Genomic DNA, 24,402 nt, shown 5'->3' on the forward strand with positions numbered 1-24,402 from the left:
TAAAACTAAATGGGGAGAATGCAGATTTTGGAAGCTCGGGGACCCCTGTTTGGCTTAGCTGACTGCAATTTTGGCATGTCTGTTCATCATCATGTGAACTAGATGCCATCACCTCAGGCCGCCTTTTGTGTTCATAAGGTTAAAAAAAAAAAAGAAAAAAAGAAAAAAAGAAAAAAGCAGCTTATTTCCTTGACGTGGCAGGATACATGAATTAACCAGTATTCAGGGAAGTCTGGAGTGATTATTCCCTGCATTCTTAAAAGATGTGCATTCAGATGCTTTCAAAGATTCGTCTCCCAGGATCATGTTCTCAACCTTCATACCACTGAGTTCATTTATGTAAATGACACACATGTGTCCCAAGAACAGGAAAGAATAATCCAAAGCCTGAATAATGTCTCAAAAATGATGAGAGTTAGCTCACTCCAGTACAATGCAGCTTCAACTGTGGTCCACAGAGACTGTTCCTTCAGCTTCACCAGGAGCTAAATCAGGCTTTGAAAGAAGATAACTGTCTATTGGAGAAGTACCACTGATCTGGACAACAGTCATATTGCTGACGATGACTGAGGGAATGAGATCCCAATCTGTAACACCATCAGCTGTTTCATTTTAGTCTCTAGGCTGAGCATTTTCACGGTGTATCAAACAAGAGCAGAGCTCTGGGATGTTAACGTTGCAGGTACACTACAAATATTTTTTTTTTTTTTTTTTTTTTTAAAGAAGGTGAACTGAGGAATATAAAATCATTAGATGTGTATTTTGACATACTTAGTTATAAAAAAAGAACAAAATGGGAGAAAAATTGCAAAAAACGTGCTAAATTTTTTTTCTTGGTTAATAAAAATAGCAAATGAAAAATGTATTAAGATGCATTGATTTTGTTTTGGTTTACCATTCTCCCTTCCCATTACTCTCTTGGTAACAAAGAAAAAGAACGAAGCAAGTGGAATAATAAAGGAAAAAACAACCCAAACCAAAAAAAACCCCAAAACCCAAACCCACAACCAAAAAAACCCAAACCCCCAAACCAGAAATATTACAAAATAAGTAAATTTTCAAGGCAAGCATTCTACATAATCACATTTTCAGGGAAGCTTGAGAGAGGAAATAACACGTACAGAAAACAATTCCTTTTCACGAACTATTGATAAAAATTACTCTGCAAGAAACCTTTTTCATGCTAACTGATTGGAGGGGGTGGGTAGGGAGAAGAGGGAAGATGCAAGTCTCATGAAATTTTACCAGTAGCTGCTTAAATACATGGCTTCTAATTTTTAGCATCATGGACTTCAGGTATATGATTTATTATACCAAAGTAAAAAAACCCAACAAACCCCAAACAAGGAAAAAACCAAATCCTTTTCTGCAGGTAAGAAAAATACTCACTGATGCAGATCACTAATTTTCAACAATCCTAACAAACTCTGGCTGTATGGAGTAGCTCTTTCTTTCTACCAATATCAGAAAATGTAGAAGGCTGAAGAGGAAACAAAAGTTAAACCAAACCATTTAAAAATACAGTACTGTGACAGATTTTATTTCATTTTTATCAGTACTACATGCTTACTACCACTAGGAACAGACATGCCTTTTTTTTGTTTGTTTGTTCTGTTTTTTTGTTTGTTTTTTTAAAACCTATATTAAATGTTGACCTAAAGCTTGCTGTGCCTTGGAAATCTGGCTCAGGAGTTAACTGCATGAATTTTTATTTAAATAGATAAGCACTTAAGTTTGAAAATAAGACAAATACAGGTGAACAGGAAAATTAAATTACAAATTCAGTTCATACAAATATCTCTTAATCTATGTGCTAAATCCTGTTAATTAGCTGAGATCCTTTAAAAATTCTTAAAATACTTATGAAACATTATTTACAAATTATATAAATAAATCCTAGGTCACTTTTAAATTAACCAATACAACAAAAAAGTCACCTTTTTGTACTGTGTGTACTAAAAATGTTCTTGTTTATTGATCATAACCCAGTTTGCAGTATAAAACATTTGTTCACTTACATCAAAATGGGTTCAAATAGAAGGAAGGAAGGTATTGGTTTCAAAAGAAAACAAAACAATATTATAAATGTTTAAAATCAATGAGGCTTCTTAATGTTATTTTCTGCACAGTTTGCAGTCATTTTTAGAAGTCCCTTCTACAGTATTTGTCTTGTGAACAGGTCATCTCAAAATAGCAGAGACATAGTTTTAGCAAAGGGAAAATACTCAGTACATTGCTCACACTTCACAAAGACCTTTTACCAGGAAGGAGAGGACAGAGAATGGAATGTCAGTGGCCAGCACAAGCCTTTACAACATTTAACTTAAAAGGCAGCATTTATAGAACTAATCACAGACTATACACATCCTGCACTGAACAGCAATCAAAAGGACTGGAAAATATACATTTAGGAAAACAAGAGACGAATGGTTTTCCATTACCTTTGTTATAATTAATGCTTTTCTCCTTGTCTTTTGTTTTAAAACCAGCATCGACACCACCACCAACTACAACTACCTTTTCCTTTAACATAATATATGCCAGGTAACTACTGTACGTGAGAAATGTACAATAAAAGGAGAGAAACCACTGAATTTCCTATGCAGACACATGAAAATATAAAGCCATACAGATTCCAAAGTGCCATGAATACCAAATTCAAGTGATGATTTATAGCATGTAGGAAAGAAACTAAATGGAACTTGCTCTATGGGTTGCTGAGCCCTTCAGCTGTATCTTCAGTTTCCCCTTTGGCTGCTTTGGTGAGAATTTCCATCCATTTCATCTGCAGTTCTTCATCTTCTGCACTGAAATATAGAGTTTGCTGGGACTGGCAAAGCTTAAAAACATGCTTCACTTCAAATTTCTCACCAGAACCTGGTAAACTGACTTCATATCCAGGTAGAGGAATAGGACGTGGGCTCCGTCCATCCTAAAGAAGAAAGAACAAATGTAAAAATTCAGCAACAAATGGTATTTGAAATGGGAGGAGTGGGGGTATACTGAGTAGGGAAGAAAGATTTTCTCTCAGTGGGATTAAAGAAACGCCTGCTTCAAAGAGTTTAAAACTCACTTTGAAGTAGTAAGATGTGATTGGAGATGCATTACCCTACACCCGAGACGTGGTCACCAGGCACACGCTCAGGCTAGGCAGCTACGCCACAACTCCCACCAAACTGGAGTGTCTCAGTGTGTGCTGCCGGCTGACAACCCCTCCGTGCTAGAGACACAGCCTGCCATCCCTGCCCACAGAGCAAGCACATACGCACACTCTTAAATAAGCATATGAACACAGTTCTGGAGTACACGTGCATTCGGCTCCTCATTCAGTACTGTAGCATAGAAAAAAGAGAAGATGCAATATCGACTGCTTAACTTAAAACAATAAAAGGCAATGACTTATTGGTGCTTTATTCTTCAACAGATTCCCTTTCACAGTAAGAATACAGATCCAGCAGTGGCATGGCTGGGGATTTTCATATAATTTCACATAACTTAATGCATGTTGTCTTTTACAAAAAACCCCTTTGCATTAGGTACAGGCAATCAGATCCAGCTGAGAACAGTTTGGTGTAGCCTCTTTTGAACCTCACAGGATATTTGTAAGATTGGTTAAAAGCAGACAAATAAGCAGAGCTGGGCACTGAGATAACTAACTACCAGGGAAGACCACTTTGAAATAAAAGAGAATTTCAGACTTTAAATCTATCAGTGAATCTTCTCAGAAGGTCTTGGGTTATTTATGACGCCTTTCAGAGTTGTCAAGGAAGTCAAAGCTCAGATTCTTGAACATCCTTTGAAGGCCAGATTAATTCACACATCTAAGGAGTGATACAGCTCTCTAACAGTCACATCTTGAGCACCAACCAACTCCTCTACTAAGCTCTCAGGAAAGGTGTACTTTGGCAAGGCAGGGTGTGCCATGACCAAGCAACTCGTTTCAACTGGTGCCAGCAAAGCATTTTCAAAGGCTTCAAACTGAAGTCTAAACCACACAGGCATCGAGCACCTGTAAGAAGCTGTTGCCTCTTGTAGCAGCTACTTGTGTAGCAGCCTCATACCAAAGCTAACAAGGCATCCTACAAAGACGTGGCAAAGTCATTCTTTTGTCACCGCATACTGAACGCAGATGACTTAGTAAATCTGCAAGGGGACCGCGCCTCTGAGAACAATGGCAAAAAAATTATTTTTCTAACACTTAGACTAAAGTAATTCAAGTTTCAGAAGTGCCTCACATCAATGCAAACAAATACATTAACTAAAGGGGCAAAAAATACACAGTTAAAAATGTGCCTAGACGTTTACTAAATCAATACAGGCTTCCTGATTTATTAATCTACTACTTGCTATTGTTATGCAAAAATGCAGCACTACTCAAGACGACCAAGGACTATTCAAGGAGATTTACAGCAGCTTTAGGTCAAACACTAAAGAATTCAGCTCCTATTTGATGAGTGTAAGTAGTTGTCTTAAAAGCAGCACACAATTTCCAGATCCTGACACCACAGCCACATCCATATAAACAGGGAGGTCTTGCACATGCAGAAGTTTGAACTGGCATGTACAGAGTAGCTCTAGACCTGCATACGAGGCAGTGCCAAAGCAAGCAAATATGGGACTGATGAACACAAAATGCACAACAGCACATGCAAGTTCAACCATGCCTGCTTCACTGATCTTGTTTTAGAAAAATAGACACTAAGACTTGTCACATGTAAAATTGGAGGCTGCCCATGACAATGAAAAATGGTATTGTTTGTAGCCAAGAAGTGCAGCGTAAGAGCAAATTGATGTTTGAATTGTACATGTTACACCTACCCAACATATGCAGACACAGGCAAATTAAGCAGACTGCCTTTGGTCTTGCTTCCTCCCTTTTCTTAATATGATGCCTTTGCCACTTTCTCTGTACCTGCCTGATCCAAAAGGAAGGGATTTAAATTATCTCTGAAAAGCTGTGCTACTAACAGATAAAGGTGAAGCATTCATCCTCGAGTCATACCACACACCAGAAGCGGATCGTTCTGCGGGGCCACGAGCATCTCTGCATTTCCTCTGCCACTGAGCCCTTCCCCTCCTACCTGGAGTCCAGCAAACCCAGGGCCTATTCCGCACACACAAGGAATTTGGGCCCTACACTGCGCACGTAAGTAGGATTTACAGGCCTCACAGAGAGAAAAATTTCATATTCTGTTTTTAAGAGCCTACTGGATTTGGCTGGTTGAACTGTTTGGTATTTTAAAATATTTCTGTATGCAACATACTAGGGTTGCTTGATATCAGCAGTTTATCAAACCAAACTACCCAGTGCTGAGAAGAGGTTTGCTTGATTTCAATCATTTCCGTGAGATAGTGAGTGATACACAAAAGTCTACTGGATGTGTAATGCTGTCAGTAATCACAAGCATTGCGCACTCATCCTGACTCTAAGCAGCATAATACTAATGCATTATTTATCTAGGTAACTACAGAAGCATTTATTTATTGCTCTATTACAGCCATTACCACACCCAGGGTTTAAGATTTGGGAACGGATAGCTCAGTTCCACCATACAGGCAGTTCTATTTCATGCACCCCTCCGTATAGACATCTCTCTCGCACTGCACATCTCTTGGCAGTGTTCAAGCTCTCTTACACAATTACACAGAAGAACAGTTACCCACTGATGGACCACTATCATTTTCCCCTCCTACTTTTGAGTAGGCTTAGAAAATCCCTGTTTTTTCCACCCAAACTCCACTCTCTACCCACTTATGATCTAATCCCAACCTTGCACAAACCATTGAGAGACTCCCGTGATACGATGGAGTGCCAAGATGCAAGGACCATGAAAAGGGACAGGCAGAGTTTTCTGCAGAGCCAATTAAAGCTTCACCCAAACAGGGTCAACAGACAAGCCACAAAAGTACTTCTCTAAAACCCTGAGCTCAACTCCAAACTCAGCTACTCCCTTATTTTCTAGGAGTAAAATGCATTTACATGATGAATAAAAGATTTTTCTTCAGAATTTATAAAGCAAAATTTTCTCTTGGATCAAACCTAGTAATTATTATATACACTAGCTCTCACTACACTAGATTTACCCTCTGTATTTCTCCAAAACTCAATACTTCTCCAGCTAGCTGGAACTCCTTAATTCTGTATTTCTTAATCAGGTGTATGTTAATGTCAGAGCTGTGGAGGTAGCTGCACATTTTACAAGGCCAATGGGGGCAGAAGCTCTAGGTGGAGCCCTTGGAAAGACAGACTAATAATTTCTATAAAACTGCTGATCCTTAAGCTTGAGGTGGTCTTTGCTTATAAGTAAACTCCTATAATTCCACTCAGATAAACATGACAAACAGCTGCACAAATTCTGTCTCAGTTTGAGGACAGACAAAATTGGCATGATTTCCATACCTAAGTAAGCTGTGAATTTTATCCTCATGCATAAACCTCATGCAAGACTTAAACCGTGAACACTCAGGGGATTAATTCATTCTCCCGGAACAAGGATCTAAAGCAAAAGAGCAGTTTTATTGCTATTTTAAAGCCTGTGAGTCGTATTTCCATCTGCACTGGCATCCCTTCTTCGGTGTGAGGGCTGGGGGTGCAGAGGACGAAAGCTGTCAGGGCTTTTAAAGTATCAGAAGCTCCAGATTCAGCTGGGTTTACTCCTTCTTCCCAAGAGGCAGCTATTCTTTCTGTTCTTTTTAAAAATAATCCCCCAACTTTCAAACTCCTGCAGTCATGCTTCACTTGGTCTGTGTTTCAAGACCTTTAATAACACTGTTGGCAATATTATTCCCAAATGGCAGCTCTTTTTTTAGGCACTGAAATGCATCTTTGCAGGCTTAAAGAGGCTTGTGAGGTGTATTGAGGTTGTTGTACAAAATGAAACAACACCTGGGAAAACAACATTCAAGCACGTGAGTGGTTCCCAACTGGTTCCAGACACTCAGCCACCACGAAAGCAGCTCTGGAAAAGATTCTTCTCAGAAGTCTAGTGTATACTATGTAAACCAGAACTAACAAGAAAGTTGGGTTAATATCAAGGAATGGGATTTGCTTTGTAATTTTTTCCTTCAGTTGGATGCAAATTGAAGAAAATATACGAGTGGGAATGGTAGGCCCTTGAAGAAGGGACTCATTTCTGTTGTTTATAGTCTCAGCCTGCAACTGGTGATTCCTGATAGTAAATCCTGGCTTGGTTATTGAATGTAAGATAGATCAACCTTGTCCTGTATGCTTTCTCTACGCTTTATTTGGAGATTTCTCTCACACCTGAAATAGTTGAGGACACTAATCACTAAATTTAACTGTCATAAAATCGACAACCAGTGTCAAAGGCACCCTTTTCCCCTAAAAAATAGGATCTTACTAATGATATCAATAGAGGCTCAAGATCAAATTTGGCAGGGCATGGAGCAAAGAACGTAGCATCTGAAGCACAGAAGCTCCTTCAGCTTCCAACCCAACCCTGGCTTTGCACGACTGTCAGGAGTGGGCCTGGACAATAGAGCATCATTCTGCTGTGCACTAAATACAGCTGATTTATGTCCCATGAGTTAGTATTTGCGCTGTTCTGCAACAGTCAGTTGGGCACTAGGAGAAACTCTCTTTCTAGGTCATACCATGTAAGGGACGTTGCTTCCTCTCAACTCCTCATTCCACTCATCTTTTAGGCGACATATGTTGCTCCTGGGTGAGAAAGGCCAAAGAATTTAGACCTCTCTCCCTCTATTCTCACTCTCCTTCCCCAAGCTTGCCTGTGTGAGACACTCTGGCTTGGTTTGTATGGGATACACAGCTTGTGCTGGTCCTTCGCTGAGGCACAGCTTTCACATCAGTTGAAACATTAGGCAGTGAAGCCATTCTTTCTGCTTTGCTTTTTAAAGCTTTTTTCCTTTTCCCAGACTCTGGCTCCAGAGAGATCTAAAGATTGGGTTTGTTGCATTCATTTTAGTGCTTTGTCTGAGGCCGTTTGCTTTTTGAACTTGTAATTTCAGTCATGCATCTCCTGTTGACTAGGAGGGAAGCCAGGCAGCTAGCTGCCCGTGGGACGAATTGGAAGCTTACCCAGTGTGGGGTTTGAATCCCAGACAAAGCCAAGTGGGCTGTGTCTGGAGCTCCAAATTCAAGCTTTCAGTCTCTCAAGCACTATGCTTCAAACATTACACACAGTTGTTTAAAATCAGAGGTGTTCTTGCTGACAAGCAGCAAACCAAACACACTTCTAAGGACAACACGTACTTCTTATTGAACATTTGCTATGGGGTAAGCTTTACTTTGAATAGCTTTATAAAACCATAGGTAATATTTAGTTCCCAGACTGTTCCTAGCTACAGCCGTACAAACTGACACTAATAAAAAGCAAACCCTTCATACCACTACAATTATAGCAGGGTAATAGCAGGCTGAATTTGGACCCACTTCTTCTTCCATTCCACCCAGGAGATAAAACAAAGCTCTATATAAACGTGTCAAATGCCATGTACAAAACCAGACATAGGGGATGTCATTTCAGAATTGTCATTCTTTATCTTCAGTACTCCGGAAGCATAACTGATATTTCTATTTTGGATATTCTATCTTGGATATAGATATTTCTATCACTTGACTTTCATTACACACAAATGCTTCAACAGCACACTTAAAAAAAAACCAACAAAAACTTACCAGAGTAATTATTTCAAGTAAAGATAAAATCACATGCTACGACAAGGAGCTTTACCAAACACAGTCCATTTTTGGACATGAAGAACATCTACATCTCTACAAATTCTCCACCCTCTCAACCCAGAACTAGGTTTAAAAAAAACTAAACGCTTGAACCAGCAATTGCAATATTCAGACTGCTTCACAGCTCTATACATTTTACAAGGAAGTGTTTTCCCTAATGACGGGGTAAAAAAACCTTTGAATATACCTGTCTGAAACCTCTAAAAAAAGCAAAACATAACGAAGTTATCCTTGTTTTGTCTTTTTTCATTAAAAAATGGAAAAGAAAAGCTATGAGCTTAAACATTTGCTCAGAACCATATCAGCAGTAACTACAGATAACAAGGAAATCTGAAATCTCTGAGGCTTTGTGCTATATTCAGAAGACAAAGTTCATTTTTGTTGTTGAAACCAAGCCAAATCCTTTGACCTATTTCTCAGCTTGACATATTTAAACTTACGCTTTTTTTTTCCTTTTTTTTGTGGTGTGTTAACCCTCATAAATGCCATTTTACCTGGCTACTTCCTTGCAGATACAGAACAAGAGGTTCAGTCTTGGGGATGGTCACCCACATTTTGTACCAAGTCTTCCCTTTTTCAAGGAACTGGAGGTAGCTGCTGAAGAGGCTGTTTTCAGCTGCTAAGATGCTTTGCTTCTGGATGAAGGAAAAAAAAAAAAAAGAAAAAAAAAGCTGTTTCCATTGATGCTTACACAAGCAAAATACTTAGAATTAAGTATAAAACATACTTAATATAAGTTGTCCAGAGTCCAATAATACTGTAGGGTAAACGCTGGATAGCCCATAACTGAACAAAAGTTTAATCATTATTATATACCATCAAGAAATAGCACAATTCCATGTAATAGAGGCAGATGCTGAACTACTGTTACCAGCAGACATGCAGTTAAATTCCACTTCCACCAAAAAAATTGAGAATGGTAATTAAGATGATGCAGCTAGTTTCTTGCTTAGCAAAGTAGGCTGGGAGATGATTTCAAATTAATGCAGAAGGTGTATTAACAGACACTCTTGTGCACAGATGCAGAGAGATGTGAGCCAGATCAAGAGAGCACTAGGGCAAAAAAAGATTCAAAGAAATTTTAGTCTTCTGATAGAAAGCAAAGAAAAACAAAATTCCTGTTCACATTAGACTTTGCACCAAAGTCTCCAGGGGTTTTCTGGCATCTGCTAATAACATCTGTAAAGTGGCAATCTCCTCAGCTGCTACTAAGCTGGTTAAGAAAGTTTAATGTAAATAGGAGGGAAAGAAAAAGACTGGCTCCGATCTTTTTATAAACCTACTTTCTTGCATTTTACCTGATTCTTTGAAGATTTAGCAGAAGGCTAGGAGCCTGAGCATATGAGGGAAAAATGGCTCTTTTCCTTGGGTTTTTACAGCTTTCTGCTGTAATCTGCTTTCTAAAGTAAAGCCATAGGTCACATTTCACTGGTTTGCTTTTTGGCTTTTCAGATTAATGGAGCTCTCGGCTGGGTAGGTGTAGGTTTTCACTTTACTGGCAAACAGCTCTGCTGAAACAGTGCTAGAAAGTTTATCATGAGATACCACAGACTATACTGATGCATATTAAGCGCTCATCATCTGTAGGCATAGCTGTAGTGTATATCTGAAGATTTTGATGGTATCAAGCTCCGGATCCAGAATCTTCTCTGCGGTCTGCAGGTGTGGTAGTTCAGGGAAGGGCAATGTGCATTTGTAGCTTTACCCCACTTTGTACGTCTGAGACTCTGGATGCATTTGGGTACAAAGCTGACAAAGAACCTGAGCAGCAGAGTTCACTCTGGGACACTGTGCTGGTGTAATTTTACTTGTGTAGCTACATTTAGTAGCCTGGAAAGAAATATGACATGCTGGGAAGCAGAGCGGGGCAGGATCTAAGACTACTATTTGAGGAAGCATTTGTCACAGGAGCTCTGGATATGTTTCTTGCTCAGAGTCTAGCTCTTTTCCATGTAGTTTGGTTCTGATGAGGAGTATAACAAGGCTGGGAAGCAGTCTGATGGCTCTGAGAGGTGGCTTCCAGAAAGATGTTTTTCAAGGTAAGATGTTTTCCAGTATAGGCTGCAATTGTTCCCCAATTTTCCATGCAGTGTTCAAAGCAGGACGGTGTAGGTCAGCATATCAGGGGGAAGGATGGTTTTCAATGAAGTTAAGTTCTCAGTGTGTTAGTGCGTCTTTCAAGAATCTGATGTCCCTGTGGGTCCACTTTCAATTGAGATGAATGTCCTCTTTTACATATGCAGTGACTTCTGGCTGTATTTCACAGGTAAAATAAATAAAAAACTTTTCTTCAAGGTGGCCCATGAAAAGCATGGCATGTAATGGTACTCACAGCTCTGCCCATAGTCTAAAAAAAGCATTGGCAAGAGAAGGTTCAGTTGTTGTGGGTGAGGATAAAACAAATCAGTTTGCCAACATGTTTCTTGTTCTTGTAAAAAAAAGGGTAGGATGTGCCGCTATTATGGTATAAAGCTTGGTGACATCTGTGGCAATTGTGAAGCAGTAGTTTACACAGTATAATTTGTGGAAGTCACATCTTGGAGAAAAGAGTTTGCATTATAGCAGGTTTGAGAAAGTTTCAGTGAATCCTGATAGTCTTTCAGAAGGATGCCATGCTTTTGAATGATCAACTAAGAAAAAAATTTGTTTCAGTGATATTTTGACAGGATGTGAAATAAGGAGTGCAAAAGTATCTTCTATATGGAGTTAAAAGAGAAAAAACAAATCTTGTTTTGTCAATAGTTACTGTGCACAACTCAAGACTGGAAATGCATCATAATAAAGAGAAACCAGAGGTTTTTCCTCTTTTTTGTTACTTTGAAAGCTGAAGCTTAGCTGCAAAACCTGTGTGCATCCCTGTATGATCAGCATCCTACGATGAACGCTCACCATTTACAAACAGCATTCAGGCTGCATGCACATTCAATACAAGTTTTAGGCCAGAGGGTCAAATATCATGGTGGGGGAAAAAAGGTAACTAAACAATTTTAATTGTTTTCAATAAATACATTTAAAAAAAAAAAGAAAAAGGACTCACAATGGCAGCTAACACCCCAAAAGTTTCTTAGCTAAATACTGTACCTCTGCAGCTAGTCTTTTCTTTTGTTCTCCGACTGCTTCCACTCCAGGGCTGCATGGGCTTGCTGGTAACTGCAGAAAACACTCTTTACACACTCGATTATGACGGCTGTTATCTGCAAGTGGTTTAAACTCAGAGCATTTTGCACAGATCACCTGTATCAGAAAGACGGTGCTTTATTAGCCATCATTAAAACATAACCCTTCTCCAAAGAGTGACTTACAGAACGCTTGTTATTAAAGTAAAATCCAGAAAACTAATGTAAGCGTAAGACAGAGTGACCAATATAATATTTACTTTATTTACCTTCATTAATTATTAATGTTTTTGTGATCCCATGCTGTGTACCAATATACCTAATTAAAGAAAACATATGCCTTTTGGGAAATACTTTATGATTAACATCATGCAAGTTTGCTTTTCTTATAAGCCTTTATGAGTCAAAAAGGGCTTGGGCTGACAAAGCAATTAGTGCTTTTTAATGCCAATCACAAAATAGTCTAGGAAGGTCTGATTTTCACAGTAAAGGTGGCTGATGCTTCCTCATCAATTAGGCAGTTCAGCATGATAGAACTGAGGAATCAAAAAATCACTGACCATTTTAAGACCATAGTCCAATATATTATCCATTAAAAACTAATTGCCAAATTAACAACTTTTGATTCCTTTCCTTAGCTGCCAGGAGCACACAATGACACGGCAGTCCCATGAAACCGGCGCTTGTGAAGAGTGATGGATCTGCAGCTCTGGAACCTGTTTTCACACTTAAAATCTGACTCTACCACTTGCTGTTGCACAGCTGCTCCAGGGAGAGAAACTGTCCCCTGGGGTGCAAGGCAGGGACAGTCAGCCCGACTCAACATCCATTCTGTATTTACTCTACAATAATACACCACAAACACCCTTCAGGTACAAGTATATGTTATCATATGCTTCACTGCAAGACGTTAATTACTGTATGAAGGTAACTGCCTTAATTCAGCAAGTGAAGCACCATTCTGCCAAGCTATATAAACAAAAAACAAGCTAGCATTTTTAGAAACATGACAGTCTTTCCTTGAGATTTCTTTAATTTGAATGCTATTGCCACATCACAAAACATCACATAACTGACAACTGTTTAACAATAAATTATTAATAATGTGATTGTTGTTATCTCTCTGTGCATGGGGGAAAGCTATTATTTCATTTCTTTAATAATCCTGAGCTTTGCAATGGAACATTTTAAACCTCCAGAAATGTATTTCATTATTTTAGTAATTATTAATGAAAACAAACCCGGAAGGCTGAAAACCCCAACTCCAGTGCAAAAGTGTCTCCTCCACAGTAATTTTATTTCAATTGCTGAGACTGAGGTTTCTTTAAACGTCTTAACTATACATTTAGGTCTCTCTTCAGCTGAAAATTTATCTCCACTTCAAATGAATAATGGTATTTAAATAACATTATTCTCTCCTAGTTACACTAGGAACACTGAACCATGAAACACAAGTCACAGAAGGCAGGTTTCAAGTCATATTACAGACATCAATCTCATCTTGGCTGTGGTTGTGATTTTCGGAAAAAAACCCTGAGAATTAAGCTGTCATTGAATGGCACTGGGGAAGGGTGGCTAAGTGCCTTCAGTAACTCGGCCTTGAATCTCCAGGACTGATTTTTTTTGACTTTTCAAGCAGGAGGAAACAACTTTGGCACAAGCAATTCTTGACGTCTGCTTTAGGGAAAGAAGAACCCATCTATCTTTAATATAGCACGTTCAGTTGTTCATCCTGGAAAGAGCTGCTGTGTGAAGTAAGGCTGCCAGAAGGCCATTCTGTTTCTGCAAATAAAATACAGGGGACAACTCCCTCCCCGGATACATGCACATCCCCAGGGTAGGCACTACCTTTCTTTTCATCCACTGAGTCACTGTATTTGCCTTTAAACCAGCACAGACTAGGCCCCTTGCACCACAGTTTTGCTCTTTTTTCCCCCGATTCCCAGGGAGTAAAGCAAGTGGGAAGATCTGCTCTGTCAATGATCTGCCATGAACCAGAACATCTTTTAGTTCCTGCACTGAAAAAATAAAAAATTCTCTTCAATGGTCTCTGCAGAAGAAATGAAAAAGCTCAGTACATTCTGATACTTACTGCCCCACACTGCTTACAGTGGTGCCGCCTTTTAGTAATGGAGTTAAAGCTTTCGCTGCAGCTCTTGCAAGCCTGTTTCTCCTTGTCTCGCTTAGATTTGGAAGATTTCCTACAGGAATCACTCTGAAATGAAAAGTACAATTATGTGATATTTAAAAAAAAAAAAAAAAAATCGCAAAACAATTCATGGAGTTCTCCTACTGACAAAGATGCTCTTTGGGTTTCACACCATTTTAGAAAAGAATTCACATCAACTCTGCTGATGACCTATAGCTGGATGGCTGGCTCAGCCACTGGGTGTTTCTGGTGTGGCATCATGTGATCTGAGATTGCTAAGTCAATTCCTCAAGTCACTCTCTGCCCACTTGTGCCCTTACTGCCACTGAGCGACCTCATCTCACCATTTGTTGGCAAGGAGGAAGAAGAATTGGCAACGTGGGCTTCTCAAGAAGAGCTTTCCTTCTAGCACTCATCTCCTCCTTCCTGCTGTAACGTCTCTTGGTTAAGGTAAATGTTGTTGACTTCATGAGTGCGTTGTAAGCTCTTCGGTTTGTGGGGAGGAGATGAGAAGGTTTTGGGAAAAATGGCTTGACTGAAGAAGTGAACGGTGCTAGCAGTGGATTTTTGCACCACTCAACTTCAAATCCTTAATTTAGGAGTTTCCTTAGGCTCCCTCCCAGCCCATGATGAAACATAAAGCTCCTCAGGAAGACAGGGACACCTACACCAGGGACCTGCTATCAACTGCTCTTGGCAGAAGACACTTTCTATCAGCTGTCTTGATAGCCAAGCAAGTTTAGCCTCTTAAGCTAAGCACCTAAGCTGGCACACAAAGTCACTCAGTATAAGTAAACCCAATTGTACAATTTTCTGATAAACGGAAGAGCATTAACGTGACAACGTGCAGTTCACAAAATACAGCTTCACATAGAACTTCAAGTGGACCCCCTGTTTTGTTTTCTTTTTTAATAAATACTATTCCTCCCTCCTAGTCAGGGTGGCTATATGCAAGGGAACAGCAGCTCCCTGGGGGTAAGCCTCGGGCACCCCCAGCCAGGCAGCATCTGCATGGAGATGCAAGCCCGAAGGATGTGCTTGCATCATGTTCCTCCAGCACAACTCTTTCATGAGAAGAGGTTTGATATCTCTCTTCATTTTCGTTTGCTTGACACAATCATTTAACAAACTACTGGGAGAAGAAACATTTCCTCTAAATCAAAAGAGCAGAGGTATCTTACATTTTTTCTGAAAATCAACCAGGTGAAGACCAGGCCCGTTGTAGGTTACACAGATTCTGGACTCCTTGACAACCCCCCCTTCCTCTTAAACCACATGTGCCTACTAAGTCACAACTTAAGTCCACTTGAGAGAGAACAATTGGCTTAACAAATTTCCCCTTCTTCAAAGCCTCTATTTAACACAAAGATGGGGGCATGTGGGGATGGAAGGAAAGGCAGCAGCAATTACAATTAGCAGTGGCTGCCCACGGATCACCAGACAGGTGTCACCAGCACTAGGGAAATCCTGCCTTTCGCCCTAAGCTTTCAGCTTACGACTAACATGCAGGTTGCGACTAACCTGCAGAAGTCACTAACACAGGTTTTCAGGCCAATTAAAAAAAAATAAAAATCAGATTTTATAAGCTGACACCACTCTTTCATCTTTCAGCCTCCTTGAGTCTCTGCCCTGCCATTCCCTGGCTACAGAGGAAGGCACATTGTCTTTCAGCAGAGCTACTGAAACCACCCTGGCTTGTATCGGCATTACACAACAAAACCACAACTAATTACTTCTAATTGGATTGGATCTTCTAATTTTTATTATCTTTTCTATAGTTGCAATAGCAATGTTTCAAACTTGTATACAAGTACATAGGACATTTTGCAATTCAGCTTGGTGAAGCACAGTCATATGGATTTGTTCATTCAGGAAAATCACTATACCCCCATATATGTACATATTAATTGCTCAGCAAAACAGAATGTCTGCAAATTCAAGTCCTCCCCCACACATAAGCAGAATCACTTCTCTTGTGAAGAACCAGATGTAACCAGTATGACGTTGAATTACACCAACCGAACAATGCCTCAGATGAATCACTGGCAAAAATGTTCCTTTCAGGCTCTATGAGACCCCTCCAAGTAAGGCATACAATTAAGGCAATTCGAAAAGCTTTTACTGATCAGCAGCAATCTACAGAGTAACTTTTTTATTTGTATCACATGTATTGGCTAAAGTCAGCAATTTCTCACTCTGATTTTGATGCTAATTCTATTTAATTTTTTAGGAGACAGATTTTCCTTCCACTGGCTAGGGATGGGTTCCCCTTAAGTCATTAGATCAGAACATTTCCTCACTGGTCAATTTCATTTTTCTCTTCTTAATAGTTAAAATTTGCATATAGCATAACAAGCCTTTTGATTCTCATGTTAACAACAATTTCACTAGTGTTACTGCAATGGCAAGAGCATAAATCAAGGCACCATTTAGCGTTGTGAAATGTGACTGGAAGATAATCTTGACGAACGCTAAACAAAACCAGTTTTTGGCTTTCAATTGATACCTACACGTGCCTGCATAGGAAAAATGCTGAAGTTCCTCTAACATGAATTGAATGGACTGCTTCATGTGGAGATTGGTTAATTTGATTTGTACTTCAATAGGAATATCCATCATCACCCACATTCATGTTTCTATAACGCAGATAAGACTCAAGTTGAATACTTCCTCTAATGGATTCATATTTGACTTCCTCCTCAATGTGAACAGTCTGGACAGTGTTCACTTTCAGAAATACATGACCCATATATTTGACAAAAGAAAGGAAGCAGAAAGGTTATTATATTGGGCAAGATTTGTTATGACAGTTATGCCTGAGCTTTTATTTTAGACCATTATATCTTAACTTGTGCTGTAGCATACAACAAGCATTTAATACTAACTTCACTAACCAGAAAAGGCCCTGTATAAAGAGGTCCTTAAGTGTTTGATGAATACCAGCCATGTTTCATAATATTTCTCAACATTATAAGAATACAGTGAGAACACAAGAGTTTGAAACATTGCTATTGCAGCTGTAGAAAAGATAATAAAAATGAAAATGTATTTTCTTTACGACTTGGCAAATTCCAAAGGGCAATTATAGAAGAAGGACTTATTCAATGTTATGTTATTTAACTGCTGACACTGGGAAAGAATTAAGAAGCCTTTTGCTTTCCATCCCTGTGAAAGCCATGAGACGTTGCTGCACGAGCAGTCCCCCCATCCCACCCAGCGATGGCTCAGGAAGTTGACCTCGCCACATACTCGTAACTGTACACCATCTGAACAGAGAGGGTTTTGTAGAAAACAAGGACGTGCATTGTAATTCACAAACCTTGTTCATCCAAGATAAATAACAGTCACTTTGCAACTGTATCCTTTATTACACAAGCTACGTTGTTTACTGTTGATGTATGTTAAGAGGGAGTCTAATATGAAGCTGGGCTAGCTTCAACTGGAATATCTTGATACTAATGCACTTGAATAATTGTCATATTTCTTACCTTTCTTGGTGTACCCAGCTCTGTTTTGAAGCTGGTGAGTCCAACAGGGAAAAACACTTGCATAAAATTTGTTCAGAGCTAGTATCTACAATAACTTCGTTCAGACTGGGCTGTTTTGACCACTGATTTACTTTTACTCTACAGCTGCATTTAAGTCTCTAAATCTTGACAGTTTCCTCCAACTTTAAAATTTTGGTGGAAGAAGAGCGTATACCCCAGCAAGAGGTACAACTCATGCCTAGAGCTAAGTGACTTCAAGGTGAAGGTCTGTGGCTGGACTGCTTAGGAAAGCAGACATCACATCATTTGTGAACTACTGGAGCCTCCATTTGCTTCAGAAAAGCAGGGAAGAAACACTGAAGAGCTGGTAGGAACAGCATGAAAACCAATGGGCTCAGGAGACTGTTGTTCTGTTATTTATTACTTGCTATATATTTCATGCTGTCTGGGCCAGTAGGTATTAGTTAAGTCTCAATGCTGTACATGCAATATACACAGTTTGATGAGATGCTTATATGGGCAGAGTATGAGCAACATAGGGGTTTCAAATCTTTTTCTTCTCATTATGCTTATACAGCTGCATATTTTCCATTTACAAATTACATTTTTGGAGACACCCGCAATGGGGCAGAACATCAGCAGGTGCTTCTGGAAATGCTGAATATATGTGAGAAATTAATTTAAATTATATTGTATATTTTGTACTTTGTAACGCAGCAAAATTATTTAGTTTGTTTCTCTGTATGTCAATGTCATACATGCCAGGTTACATGCAAGACAATCTTCCACTGGCTTGTACTTTCCTCATGCAAGCAGAAGGTTGAGCATAAACTGTGCTAGCAGTGCAGTGCAGCAAACAGTTACCACAATGCTGTACAGCAAGCAGATTTTACTTCCTGCAGTAGGTTTTCACTGTCTGGTTATGCTAATGTGTCACACTGAAGAAAAACCCAGCAGACTCTTCAGTAGACTCAGCAGAACCACAGGAAGGAGACAGTAGTTTGCTGACCACCACTACCACCAAGTGGTTTGCATGGGGAAGCTGTTAAGCACAGAATTTATTTGCTCATGCACTCACTGAGATGTTTCTAAAGGGATGTCATCATCAAATATTAATATTTTCTAAAGCTGCAGCTAACATCTGAATTCATTGCTCATGCTGATGTTATCCATTTGCTACAATACAGCAGAATGAGATCCCAGAATCAATACTACACAATTTTGCATATCTTTAGCTTTGTGGTTTTTATTAACTCCATTTTTATTTCTATCTCAGGAATTAAATTTTTCTTTAGATACACAACTTCAGGAAAATTACTTAATGTGTCAAGATATACTATGCAAATCACTGACAACTATATATAATTAACTAAAAAGATCTAATTTTTTAAAATATAATTACAACTAAAATTTACATTTCCCTAAGAAACTTAAGACCAACAGAAATTTTTACCTGTTTGTTTTTTAATACTGTATAAAACATCTTTTTCATTAAGTAGCTAGCTCACTATAGTATCTGCATGTAACTCAAGGAACAGGGGCAGTAATTGCAAAACTGACTACATATAAATAAAAAATTGCTTAGGGAAAAAACGAAGTGTGAACAAACAATAAACAGCAAGGAGTACACTAATTACAAGCACTTGTTTTTAACAGGCTCTTGCTTGTATAGGTCAGGCTGCTGGCTTGTTTAACAGCTTTTCATTGATACTCTCTAAACTTTACCAGTAGGCTACAAGTTTGGGCAGAGGTCTGGCATAGCCTGCTAAGTGGCTCCTTTGTTACTAAAGAGGTCATGCTAATACATAATATCCTATAGTATGTCTCAGCAGATAAGGGTTTTTTTGGTTGTTGTTGTTTCTTTCTGTTGGGGCTTTTTTCAGTAAACTCAGCTGACCCTAAGGCATTTCCTGAAAGTCTGTTATTCTCAGAAGACATTTTAGAAGGGAGAGATAAGAATGCTAAAAAATAGACCTTATTAAGGACTCAAAACCTCTGGTTTGACTCAGCAGCAGTCACAAACGTTGTACAGAACAAAATGAAAAATGCCTTTAAAAGTATACTTTGCTTTTGCAGCAGCCAATCACTTACAAGCCAGAGCCGTATGAAAGTACTACCATCTCCTCCTCTATTGGCGGAAACATGAAAAGCACACTATGAAAGAAGTGTTAAGCAAAGTTTGGTTCTGGAGATGAAATCCTGAGTTACACAAGATGACAGTATTAACCAGCCAGATTTCCTTGTCTCTCTTTGCCTCCCTCCCCCCAAGCATTCAGTGTCGCTCCCTATCAGAATTTAAAAAAAAAAACAAAAAACACCCCCCACCCCCCCCCCAGTGCTACAAACGTAACAATCAACTTCCCTCCAGCTAGGTTCCCCATAACTAGGTTCACACACATGTGCAGCTGTATCTGGAACAGGAGGATTTAAATTCACTGATGGTGCAACTCTACAAGTAGCTGTGGCTGTAACTTAGCCAAGAAACTAAGGACAGCACAGCTGCAGCAACAGACAGCAGAATATAAACCGATATACTGAAGTATCTCTGATTTTTTTTCTGCTGCAAAAGAAATATAACCAGTCCCCGCCCCCTGCCTTGCTCTACCAAATATTAGCTTCAAATTACTTACCCCTCCAAATGCACCACCACTATCTGCTCCTGGCATTGATTCCACCGAGCTGGTGCTTGCTATCTAAGGGCACAGAATGACACAGAACAATTTCAACATGGTCATTCTTCCTAAAACATATTAAGCACTGAAAAAGAAATTGTGGCATCATTTGCTTTTAGCCCCTTAGCTATTTGCTTGCGAATACGCTTCAATTGCACACATGCTCAGCCACCCTCAAATACTGGGTTGACTATGAATTGGGTGACTTCACAGATGGCACTGAATTACCAAGCCTGCTTTTCGCTGCAGCGTGTGCCTACCCCATAAGCACTGCAGAAAGCAAACAGCCATGTTTTGAATTACACCGCTCCCTTTGAGCCCTGCAAGCCAAACAAGCAAGTGCTTTGTGTAGTCAGTGGATTCTGAGGAGGAAGAATATTTGCTTCATTCAAATAGTACTCAGTTAAGTTTTTCTTAATTGCAATACATCTCTTAATAAATGCAAACTGGCATCTCTATATATTCAATACATATAAAGGGCAAATAACAAGCTTATGTACACCAAAATCATAGGCTACATCCTAAAAGGAAAAGCATCTCATCTGCCATTAATTTACAGGGAGTTTTCTAGTTTACAGGGGATTCTCAAAATATTAAGACTTTTTATGATAAATTCTCCTGTTATTCCCATAGATCATACTTTGCCAATTAGACAACTTCTCATGTTTTGAGGTTATCCAAATCTCCAGTGCATTTTTGCACTCCAGCTTCATTCCACTTGAAAGCAAAAAGATTTAATCTCTGTTATTAGAAACAACCTGAACTGTAGCTTTGAGTAAGTGGCCCAATTGAAGAGCTATTCATTCTGATACCTAGTTGTATCTATTTATATACTAATACAATCAATCGACTCTTGAGAACAAGCAAATAAGCAAATGGATCCCCTGGGGCTAGGGCTGTGCCACTGCCCGAGCACTTCCTCGGGGAATGCAATTTAATTAAAGGGAAGCATCATGTACTCAACTACAGCCAACTATTTCTGCCTCCCCCAAAAAACCAGCAACCCTAGGGTCTTCACATCATCTATTCCCCAGTCCTGTGGAACGGGGCTTCTTTCCACTGGAATCCTAATCAACCTGTGTTTAGATCCCCCTGCCCAGTAAAAGGACATCTGTGTGCTGGGAAACAGGACTTGGGAAGGGAAATGGAAAATGTGGAAAAAAAAATGGGGTCTGAAGGAGAGATTGAGAAAACCCCCAGCAAGTTTAGGGAAAAGAATAAATTCCTCTAGTTGCCTGTTCTGATCCCCATGCTCTTTTAATATTTATTTGGAATAATGTGCTAAAAATCAAGTACCCTCTACTCTTACTTAACCTGGAAAAGATTTCAAAAGGGCTTCTCGCCCTTTTGTTACCACTACCACTCAAACCGTGTAAGATTTGGTATGAGGAGGACAGTTATTCATGTGTTTGTCAGAACTACCCCAGAGCTATGGGGAGGAACAGAAATGGGGGTGGGAAATAATGATGATTTAACAGGATCTAAAAATCATAGTTTAACTCAGAGAAGCACTCCCAGGTCTCAAATCTTAGGGATGCCACTTCCACAGAGCTCAGCTCTTTGTGGCACTTTTCCTTGCCAGCCTTCTAATGATGCAGAAACTGGGTCCTTCCCCCAAATCACGAGCCTCCAACTCTTCCGAGATCAAGCCGTAATAGAAGAGGTCCTTTTCCTTGGGAACATTTTTAGATGGCTTTAAGAAAAAACTTCACATAGCCCTGAAATGCTGCAGATGAAAATGGTAAACAGGGAAACAAGTGTCCTCCTTCTGAAGGAACTAAGCCACAAAGGGACCCTGCAGCTTTCTGAAAATACTTCTTTAAAAGACCACTGCTACAGTCACCCTGCAGGGGGCTGACTGGCAATGACTCTGAATATTCACCTCCTGACAGGTGGGAGTTTATTAATTGCTGTAGATTATTGCACAGGCATAATCTTAAGAGTCAGGTCAAATGTCAGATCTCTGCACCTCCAAGGAACCACATTCCCTTCTGTAGGGAAATTACAGGCTGAAGATCAACTCTTAATGCTTGTATGAGCTTATGTAAGTCAGCAGGAAAAACAAGAGCATGGTAAAGAATTGTGTGCAAAGGCATGCACTGGTCACACAAATAAAATCAATCATAAGCACTGTAACATATCAAATGTATGGCCAAGGATGGGAGAAAAGCAATTTGGCTGTTTTTCTCCAGGCTTATTAGAACCAGAGTCCAATTTCTAGTAGCTGTTAGAGATCCAGCCCGAAATCCACGACTGCATATTTATTTCTTGACTCATGAGAGCAAAAAAGGAAGATTATTGTCATTTTTCCTTCTAAAGCATTCTGCCCAATATTCCATAAAGATAATCAGATATGTATGGTGGATGCTGCCTACAGCAGCATATTGCTACTAAGAACGCTGTCAGTATTTGTCCAGTTTTCCTTACAGAACCACCTTCAGCTCTTTTTAACTGACAGCAATTTCTGCTACATTTAGCCGTGACATCAGTTTTCCAAAGCTGACTATCTAGATAAGCCAATCTCCTAAAAATGCAGGTTAGCATTCTGGCATAATAAAAATTAAGGTGGATACTGCATTAATATCACAGCCTGGAGATAAACCAGACTTCTGGTCTGCTTGACTTTTATGAACCAGTATAGTATAAACATGTAGATACACCATTAAGACAGAAGCAAAATAAAATGGAAATTACAAAGCAAGATGATAATAATAATGAAGTTGAACAGACACTGTGTCTTAATGGATAGAAATAAGTGTGCTTATTAGTTTACTTATTAGCAAAAGATTTTTTTTCCATCAGAGCATCCTGGTTCTGAAGGCAGCCATGAGTTAACTTAAAAATATAGGCATGAATTGATTATTTTCCAATTTTTTCCAAGTATTTTTAGCTGATGAATAGTTCATGATCGGTAAGCTATGCCATATTCTGAAAATGGCTCATTGCTGCCTGCTATCAGCAACAGGATCCTAGACTCTGTGAAGGTTTGCAAAGATCTCTGCTGTCAGACTGATTAATGCTGGGATGAAAGGAATACCTAACATCTTGCCCGAGCCCCCTGGGAAATCAGTCTGATAAAAATCCAGCATTATTGAGTCACTGAATCAGATATGGGAAAGGAGAGGTGTCAAAAACAGTTAGGTATCCCCCCCCAAAAAAAACGTTTAGGAGGGCAGGGGAGGGGGAAGATAAAAAGTTCCCCAAGTTTAGTCTCTGCAGATGGACCTCCTCTCTCTGCAGATGGACCTCCAAGATCTATCATGTATCACCACTAACATCATCAACACACTGGCAGCTCAGCACAAAATTGCTAAAAATTTCCCTCTCCCAGGCCCTCTCCTCTTTAGCTTGTAGCAAATGACTGAGGCTAAGGTTATCACCATCATTATCAAGTCTAATGAAGAGATATTATCATCCTCATGGGAATACTTCCAAACCAAAATTCCTAGCAAAACCAACATAGAGTACTGCAGTTGTAGAGAAACAGAATAAACTTTCAAGACTATTTTGCATATTTAGCTGAAGAGTATTCTTTCTGAAATATATTTATTATCTATAAGACAGTGTTTTAAAGAAAATTTTAAAATGCATCAATTTCCTTTCAACTCTTTAAAGCTTTTAAAATAATAATAAATAAGAAAAAAGAAATAATCACAGAATGCATCTGTGAGGAGATGGGGAAAGGTAACGAAGAAAATCTCCCAGGCACACAAACATCATTCCAGACAGCCAACCACTCATAACATCGAGGAATTACACCTGTTATGCTAAATGAGACACTAGTCTGGAAAACGTGACTGATAGGTCTCTTGCACTGAATTACCCTGGGTAAATTATTCCATACCTCCATGGTTGAGTAACTATGACTGATATGCATTTGAGAGCCAGAGAAATGGAGCTGACTGTACCATAATGTAATAAAAAAATCAAGAACAAGACTACAGTATTTTAAAGTTAGCTGCGTAGGTCTACTTTAACTGTCGGTAAAACTTAGAGCAAAGAAGGACAATTAAGCACTAGTACTTACTGAGGAATCAGGAAGATGCTCCTCCTCTTGAGAAAAAGAGCTATTGAAAGCTCTAAATGTCTCACTGTTCTGTTTGTGCTTTTCAATTGTTGCTTGAATGACCTGAGACAAAAATTCCAACAAAGATGAGAAGTGTCACAAAAAGAGCCTTGGCAAAATTCTCTCATAGGAAGATGGTTAGGATTATCATTTTAGTGAAAAACCCTTACACTTGCATAAATGAAATGG

The 24,402-nt window shown here is 39.3% G+C and overlaps 1 protein-coding gene and 1 long non-coding RNA gene across 6 annotated transcripts in view; one reads left to right on the forward strand and one right to left on the reverse strand.

Moving 5' to 3' along the window:
• Nucleotides 1-1,519: 1,519 nt before the first annotated feature.
• FGD3 (FYVE, RhoGEF and PH domain containing 3) overlaps nucleotides 1,520-24,402 on the reverse strand; it is a 115,588-nt gene continuing 92,705 nt past the window's right edge. For all 5 annotated transcript variants that reach the window (XM_069769893.1, XM_069769894.1, XM_069769897.1 and 2 more), the window contains exons 14-19: nucleotides 24,175-24,276; nucleotides 20,106-20,168; nucleotides 13,931-14,053; nucleotides 11,804-11,956; nucleotides 9,217-9,357; nucleotides 1,520-2,932 (exon numbers count right to left, since the gene is read on the reverse strand). In XM_069769893.1, the coding sequence (XP_069625994.1) occupies nucleotides 2,708-2,932; nucleotides 9,217-9,357; nucleotides 11,804-11,956; nucleotides 13,931-14,053; nucleotides 20,106-20,168; nucleotides 24,175-24,276 (807 nt within the window). In that variant the 3' untranslated portion in view covers nucleotides 1,520-2,707. The remainder of the gene's footprint in view (nucleotides 2,933-9,216; nucleotides 9,358-11,803; nucleotides 11,957-13,930; nucleotides 14,054-20,105; nucleotides 20,169-24,174; nucleotides 24,277-24,402) is intronic.
• Nucleotides 10,587-12,947, forward strand: LOC138681827 (uncharacterized). Its single transcript, XR_011322035.1, has 2 exons — nucleotides 10,587-10,761; nucleotides 12,477-12,947. It is a non-coding gene; the product is annotated as an uncharacterized lncRNA (long non-coding RNA).

This window comes from Haliaeetus albicilla, chromosome 24 (genome assembly GCF_947461875.1).
Source record: "Haliaeetus albicilla chromosome 24, bHalAlb1.1, whole genome shotgun sequence".
Classification (NCBI taxonomy): domain Eukaryota; kingdom Metazoa; phylum Chordata; class Aves; order Accipitriformes; family Accipitridae; genus Haliaeetus; species Haliaeetus albicilla.